The sequence below is a fragment of the Myotis davidii genome, unplaced genomic scaffold (assembly GCF_000327345.1).
Source record: "Myotis davidii unplaced genomic scaffold, ASM32734v1 scaffold125, whole genome shotgun sequence".
Classification (NCBI taxonomy): domain Eukaryota; kingdom Metazoa; phylum Chordata; class Mammalia; order Chiroptera; family Vespertilionidae; genus Myotis; species Myotis davidii.
In genome coordinates this window covers 655100-663412 of record NW_006299390.1, presented here as the reverse complement: position 1 = coordinate 663412, position 8313 = coordinate 655100, and the positions used below count along the sequence as shown (strand labels likewise).

Sequence of the window (8313 nt, the reverse complement as noted above, 5' to 3'; positions counted from 1 at the left end):
GGCTTGTTGAGGAAGGGAAAGGAGACAAAGAGTTGAAGAATGTTGAGTGAATGGCAGAGGTCTGAAATGTTTGGGTGACATCATTCAGGGCCACAGTAAATAGTCTGACATTGACTTTATTCTAAGGACAGTGGGAAACCAGGGAAGGATTTTTATGCAAAGGACTACTCTGATCTAATTTGTGTTTAAAGAAGTCATTCTTGGTGCTGATTTGTGAATAAATTGGAGAGGGGAGAAGAATGGAAGCATAGAGAATATATGGTAGTCTTTATAGCACTCCAGGTAAGAAGTGAGGTAGAATGGCTTAAGGTGGGCCTGGTTGGTGAGTGAATTTGAGTTATGGTTGGAGCTGGATTTATCAAGGCATTCTGAAGGATTAAAAGTAGAGAGGTAATAAGGGATCAAGACTATCTCCTAGGGTTGGGGCTCAAACAATTGGAGGGCTGGTATTGCTATTCACATTTTTCCATTTAATAAATATATTTTATTCATCCATAGTTTGTTGTTGTTTTTTTTAGCCAAATCTAACAGGATTCAAACTCTTTGCTTATAAGTCTGAATTCTTTGTCTCCATGATATAAAAACGTTTTTAATTTACTTGAATATCCATAATACCAACTGAAATAACTGTCAAGTTAAAAAATACGTATGTATTTCTGACTTAAGAATTTGATCAGTAGAATTTTATGCAAGAATTCTATTTAAAATATTTAACAACAGGTACAATATGGGCGCTATCAAATCTGAATGATAATAGTGAAGCAGGAATTTTGGGGTAACATAGGCAGGCTTAGGGATTTCTTAGAATTGGGGTCCATGGGGAAGTGTGGTTGCGGGGCACATCCCCCGTAGGGGGTGTGTAAGAGGCAGCTGAATCGATGTTTCTCTCTCATCGATGTTTCCAACTCTGTATTCCTCTCCCTCTCCCTTCCTCTCTGTAAAAAATCAATAAAATATATATTAAAAAAAAGAAAAAAGAAGATAAACCTTAAAAAAAAAATAAAAAAAAGAGGAAAGCCCAGAAGTAATTAGGAGAACAATGAGGGAAGAGAGCCTCACATGTTCCATGTGAGGTTTGACCTTTGAGCTTAGGAATCGCTATAGTAACCAATTCAAAGGGGAATATTGACCAATCAGAGGGGATATCAGGACACAGGAACTGCAGCCTTTATAAACCATGGTTAAAAAGAACTCAGTGGGACCCTTTTCCCCCTCCCTACTTGGGAGTCCCTTCTGTGGGACTCTAACCCCCTCCCTACGTGGGAGTCTGTACTCGTTCTTCAGTAAATCTCCATCTTTGCTATACCACTTTCTGTCCGTGGACTCATTCTTCGATTCCGGCGGACAAAGAATCCTGGTTCCAGTCCAAAAATTTGGTATGGCATAAACAATAGATATATCTACCCTACTATGTCCTGGCTGAATACAGGCCTGACTTCGGTGTGGAATTAAACTAGGAAATTTTGATTTCTGGCTTAAGACTGGGATTTCAAACTTGAAAACTTAACAAGAACCAAGCAAATGATGCAAATAAAGGAAGGGGGCCGAGGGTAAGACAAATATAAACCAGTGAGACCTGGTCAGATTTTAAAGTTCAACAATCACTCCCAGGAGAGAGGAACAACCTAGCTCCAGCTGGCTGCTGCCTTTAGAAATGGAGACTGAAAAGAATCTCAAATTTTGGATTTTTGGAAAACAACTCTATGGGCTGGGTGTGGTCCAAGGATTGCCCGTTTGCTCATCTGTTTTCTAAGCCCATTCTTGAGTTTTCACTGGAAAAAGTACAGAAATTTCTCATTTGTTTTGAATATCCTTTAGCCAAGATTGACTCAGAAGGAAAAAATTCAGGACTCTTGCTGCTTTTAAAAACATCTTTGTGGGGTTTTTTTTTTCCTATTAAGACTTTGTGTATTTAAATGTATGATAGGACAATAATTATACTTTTGGATGAATGCTTATTGATCCTTTATTAACAAAATATAAACTTCATAGTAAGCATAAAACTATATTTTAATAGTTTTACATAATGTGCTATACCTTATGTAACTTTTAATCTCTGGTCTTTTCTTGACTCTTGACTTTTATTCTCTTTCCACAGATCTGGAAAAATTTTTTCTAATTACAGTGGACAGATATAAAGGGGTATAAGTGATTCTGGATGTCACTTCCATTTCTTCCTGTTTCCTAGTTGGGAACCACTCTAAATTAATCTGATTTAATTTTTTTCCTTGAAAGCAGAAAAGGAAGAAATGACAAAAGGAGGAACGTGAGTGGAAGCGATGAGGAAGAGGGAGGGGAGGGAACACTACCTAAAAAAAGCTTAAAGAGTATTTCTGAAATACTATACACGCAAAATGTTTAGTTCTTAGCTTTCATTATTCACTTGGTCAAGTAACATGTATTGAGTGTCTATTATATGCCAGTGTAGAAGACATGCTCTATGATTCATCTTCATAGAAAAGAAACAGCATGTGGCCAGTCATTACTGAATTTCCCCAGAGCAAACAGGATGTGGGAGGTGGGAAGAGGGTATGAGAGCTGTGCAGGTGGCTTGATAGCACATGTTCCAGGAAGATTCCACCCAATGCCCTCCGCGCTGTCTGGACCCCATAGAACAAAGCCACTGTCACTGCGCGGGAGTGAGCTGTGGGCCCTGGATCCACCCGACACGCTCGGTGGCACTCAACACCGAAGTCACAGCCGGATCATCACTCTCCAGCCCATCAGCACAGCTTCCTCGGTGACACTGTCTACAGCAGCGGTTCTCAACCTTCCTCGTGCCGCGCCCCTTTAATACAGGTCCTCATGTGGTGGTGCCCCCCAATTTCATTGTGACACATTGAACATAATTAAAGCATAGTGATTCATCACAAAAACAATATGTAATTATATATGTGTTTTCCGATGGTCTTAGGCGACCCCTGTGAAAGGGTTGTTCGACCCCAAAGGGGTCTCGACCCACAGGTTGAGAACCGCTGCCCTAGACAAAGAGAGGTGGAGGCAACTAAAAAAGGCCTCAGCCCAGTTTTTTTAAATAACCCAATAGGAGACAATAAAACCGAGGTGACATTCGGGACAGGTTGTAAACTCCATAGTACTCAGCCAAAGAGGAACTGGAGGAGGGATTCTTGTGCAATATCAAGCATGTCAAACTCAAAGACTAACGCGGGCCAAATAAACAAGGCATGCAGCTCCCCAGGCCGCAGGTTTGACATGCTTGGGATAAATAGTGCCTTGCTAGCTAATTCCAGTGTGCTTGCAACAAAGGACACCGCTCTTGAGACTATTATTAAAAGTCTTGTTTTCACCATATTTCTGTCTCCAAGTCCGTCCTTTGAATTTGGACAGGTGAACATTTTCTCACACCAGGCACTGTTCTAGGCTCTGGGGATAGAGCAGACAAACTGGTTGAAAAAAAAAAAAGGAGCAATTAAGAGTTTGTTTTGCTTTCTAATTGTGTCCTAAGTCCCTGAACCAATCACTATTGCCTGGAAATGTATTGCTCTGATTGGTCAGACTTGAGTCACATGCTGTAGTTTTAGCCTTTGAAGCAGAGAGGTCCTATAAAAATGTAAACCATGATGGGAGTCACAAATATGAGACAGATGTAAGCTACACATGTAACTTTAAATGTTCTAGTAGCCACATTTTAAAAAGTTAATCCAATATATCCAGGTTATTATCATTTCAACATTAGTCAATACAAGATATTATTAATAAAATCTTTTACACACTTTCTTGTACTGTCTTTAAAATCAGCATTTTAGCGAGGCTTCTAGTGATGCCAATGTAAAAGGCGCGGAGGGGCGTCTCCAAAACATATTTTGAGAAACACTGTTCTACAGATTCTTTTATTTCTTCTGTGTTCCCCAAATCACAGTTATCATGGCAGGAGCACTGGGAGATCTGCTGAAACCTATTTGAGCAATTGTGAATTGAAGACAGGGTTGTCACTGATGAGATCAAGCAGAGAATTAGTGACGTTTAATATTGTTTGCATGTTGCTGCCACCTGTTGGTTGTAGCACATTTTGCAGCCACATAAACCCAATGGGTTTTGGTTATTTGAAAGCCCTTGGAATGTCTTGGTGACACACCTCAACTGTATCTTGAGATAATTTTCCTTCGGAATTCACCTTTCTACCAGAGCTCAGTAACCCTTCTGGTGGGTGGGTGTCGGGGAAATGCTAAATAAAATTTAATACTAAAATTAATTTCAGCTGTTCCTTTTTACTTTTTTTAAATTACAGTTTTATGTTCAATATTTTTTTTTATTAGTTTCAGCTGTACAGCATAGTGGCTCGATAATCAGATACTTTACAAAGTGGCCAGAAAGTCTTAATAGTTTGTAGTATGATTCTCAGACCTATGTTTACCAGGATGTTTGTGTGTGTGTGTGTGTTTTTTCAGCCCTCTTCAGGTCACACAGATTTCCTCTTTTTTAAAACCTTAGGTGCACATGTCAGTAATCTGTCAGTAATCTATTGTAATTGTTCCTGCTTTCTGTTTTTGCAGGTTGTTTCTATCACTATTCTTATACACCTTCTGAAGGCAGTGGACAAGAGCCAAATTGTTAACGCCTTAGTTTTTCAGCTGTGAAATGTAGCATAATGTTAGCTGCTTCACGGTGGCATTGTGAAGATTAAGTTGCACCTGTTTGTAAAATGTTTGGCACAGTGACTGATATGTATGGAGACCTCTGCAAATAACTGTTCATAATGACAAATCCTAAATGGAAATTTGAACAGTGACTGGATATATGAGGAGTTCATTTTATGTTCCATTTTTTAAAAATTCTTATTTTTAAAAATCTTTTTATTTTAGAGATACATACTAAAATAGTCATGAATGAAAAAATATGACTACTGGCGTTTTGCTTAAAAATAAAACAGGAGGAGGGAAGTGGGTAGTGATATGGGTGAAACAATATTGGTCATGAGTTGATACTTGTTGAAGCTGGGTGATGGACATATGGGATTCATTATAATATGTACATTTTTATTTTGTGTGTTTAAAATTTTCCATAAAAATTAAAAATAATAATGAGTTTTTCTATTTCTTACAGCATTGTATACAACTGTGGGTACTGCTTGATTTGTTGATTAATTGCTACATTGGGATGGAATTTTGGCATTTTTAGGAGTTTTGTTATTATCTTTGAAAAAATATGAATTTAAAAGAACTAGCTGCATATCCTTCCAGAAAAATGTTTGATGGAAGCCTGTTTTAGCTAACAACTAAGGCTCATTTTTGTTAGAAAAATACCAAAGTGTAATACCTTCGACACAGGGAAATTTTGCAGTTCTTTAAGAAATGCAGAAAGGATGAATTGAAGAAATTACCTCTGACCATCTTTCTTTTTGACTCTAATAAATAAATGAAGAAAATACTGATTGGCCTGTGGACAGGAATAAAAGAAATGCCTGATTTGTACAGACGAGGATTATGTTCTTTTGTATAACAGAGAACCTGCTTAATCATAGGGATTATATTTCAACAGAAGTAACATCTCTCTCATCCACGCTTCACCTAATCCCATTACATCAAGTGAATTTGTAACCCTGCCTCGCTGTCCCTTTTCACACCCTGTCATGTTAAGGACAAGGTCCACCCCGGACCGGTTTGGCTCAGTGGATTGAGCGTCCGCCTGCGGACTGGAGGGTCCCGGGTTCGATTCTGGTCAGGAGAATGTGCCTTGGTTGCGGGCACATCCCCACTGGGGAGTGTGCAGGAGGCGGCTGATCGATGTTTCTCTCTCATCGATGTTTCTGGCTCTCTGTCCCTCTCCCTTCCTCTCTGTAAACAAAACAAAACAAAAAAAAAACAAGGTCCAGCCCAACTGATGTGGTTCAGTGGTTGAGCACTGACCCAGGAGCCAAGAGATCACTGGTTCCATTCCTGGTCAGGGCACATGCCTGGGTTGTGGCTTGTATCTGGAATCATTTTTTGAAGCATTAATGGTAAATTCCTTCACCTCTGCCCCAACATATACATTTCCTTCTTGAAGTTTCCTGCTTTTTCAGAAGTTACCAGAATGAATGACATGAGAGAACACTGTCCTCCTTCAGGGCAGGTAGTACTGGTGGCTTTTGACTCTCAGTTTACTTATACGTTACTCACTATTACCTACTCAATCAACCACAAATGTTTGGTTAGCATTTTGATACAATTTTGGTGTTGTTTAAGTGTCACTTAAGAATATGAAATTGCCGAAACCGGTTTGGCTCAGTGGATAGAGCGTCGGCCTGCGGACTGAAGGGTCCCAGGTTCGATTCTGGTCAAGGGCATGTACCTCGGTTGCGGGCACATCCCCAGCGAGAGATGTGCAGGAGGCAGCTGATCGATGTTTCTCTCTCATCAATGTTTCCAACTATCTCTCTCCCTTCCTCTCTGTAAAAAATCAATAAAATATATTTTTTAAAAAAGGAATATGAAATTTATCAGGAACAAAGGAGATGATTAGGAAATGAAGTACTTTCTTCATTAAAACCACAAAATATCCAAGGGAGAGGTCTGTATAGCAATAACTCTGAGATCATTTGAGCTAGTTTGTCTCCTGGAAAAACTCATTGGCACTCAAATGCTGTGTGTCCGCTTCGAGGAACAGTCAACAAAAACAGGGACCAATTATCCGTATCTACAGACAGGTGCTAAAGTCATGAAAATGGTTATGATGACCAACATGCTATGTACTGAGGAAAGAGCAGGGAGAATGGACACTGGATATCATTCACGTCTTTTCCCCTAACACTGAGCATCGTTAGGTAAGGGAGTAAGTTTGAGTTAGTGTTTAAATCCACAGTGTGGGGGCACTAACCTTCCAGAAATGTAGAATTAACTTTTACCCACACTGTATAGTTCATGCAAAGCAAGAATCGAACCTTAGACCTCTTGAACACAACATTTTTCTTATGGAAACCTAAAATCCCATAACCACCCCACCCATTCTTCCTTACTCCAGCAGGGCGCTGTGTTCGCCAGCTGAGGGGGTAGCGGTTTTCTAGATCGCCGGTTAGCGTGCTCAGAGCCAGAGGCTGGTGAAGCCAGGCTGTGGCCACATCCCTCACGTGGCATTGGATGTGGGGTTGGGGCCGGGGAGGGGGCGTTATAAAGCTGTGGTTCAGACCGAAGGCTTTGACCTCAAAACTACAGTCTTCTCTCCCTTGAGAGATCTCAGGGGTATTGTTTAAAGCTCTCCGGGCCTCATCCAAGAAGTCGAAACACTCGCAGTTATGTCAGTGATTTTCAACCGGTGTGCCTCACTTTTAAAACACGTAGCACCTGACTACTTAGGGGCACTGACCTCTTTTCCCTTAGATTGTCAATTTTTTTTTAAATGACAACAGCGAACACAACAACAGCGGTCCAGCGTGAATGAATAAACACTATAGTTAATTTCTGTCGAGTTGCAGAATTTTATAATGAGTTTGCGTGTGCCATGAGATGGAAAAGGTTGGAAACCGATGCACTGTGGTGTGAAGATGAAGAGAGGGAATGCCTGGAGAGTGCTCAGATTCCCCCGCCGGACACAACCAGAAGCTCGTCAGACAAAGGTCGGTCTCGCCCGTGTATTTATCTCGCCTTCCCAGCAGACCGCATTGCAATTCCCCACACTTTTTATCCCCACCCCCACTGATCCCGTAGCCACAAAGCACTACGCTCCTTACGACAGTGTCGCACGCCGAGCCTGAAAGGAACGGCTGTTCCCGTGGGTCCGGCCGCGCTGGCCAATCGCGCGGCTCCCAGCCAATGACGTCACCGCGCTTGTGCATGCGCAGGGCGGGGAGACCTTGGCGAGGCGGCGGAGGGGCTTGGCGGAGGTGAAAGCGGTGGCGGAAGGGAAAGTACGGCGGCAAAATGCAGAGCTGGAGCCGGGTATACTGTTCCTTGGCCAAGGTGAGGGCCCGCTGGGTGGGGTCGTGCTGAGCCAGAGGCACCGAGGGGCGCGCTGACGGGGCCGAGACGCTGCCTAACCGTTGGGAGCGGGGGAGGCGGGCGGTCTGAGTGGGACCCCCTGCCGCCCGGCCCTGAACTGGTTCTGTCCCGGCGGCCCCACCCCACCCCGGAGGCCGAGGCCCCGCCGGCTGTCGGACAGTCCGCAGTCACAGGCTCTCCGCTCCCAGGCCAGGGCCGTAGGGCATACGGTTGCACAAAGGCCTCTGCACCTTGGAGGAGGAAGCGGAACGTGCCCTTGTGCCTTACAGTCGGTCGGTCTGGCCCGTCCCATCTCCTACCCTTCCCTAACCTCGGCTCCCGGTGGCGCAGCTCTCCGCAGTGGTCAGGTTACCTGGGCGCCAGACTTGGCCAGGAATGC

General features: G+C 42.8%; 1 protein-coding gene across 1 annotated transcript in view; it reads left to right on the top strand.

The window, feature by feature from the left end:
• The first annotated feature begins 7767 nt into the window (after positions 1-7767).
• Positions 7768-8313, top strand: part of DLD (dihydrolipoamide dehydrogenase) — a 30066-nt gene continuing 29520 nt past the window's right edge. Inside the window, 1 exon segment of the mRNA XM_006774859.2 lies at positions 7768-7895. Coding sequence (XP_006774922.1) covers positions 7857-7895 — 39 coding nt within the window. The 5' untranslated portion in view covers positions 7768-7856.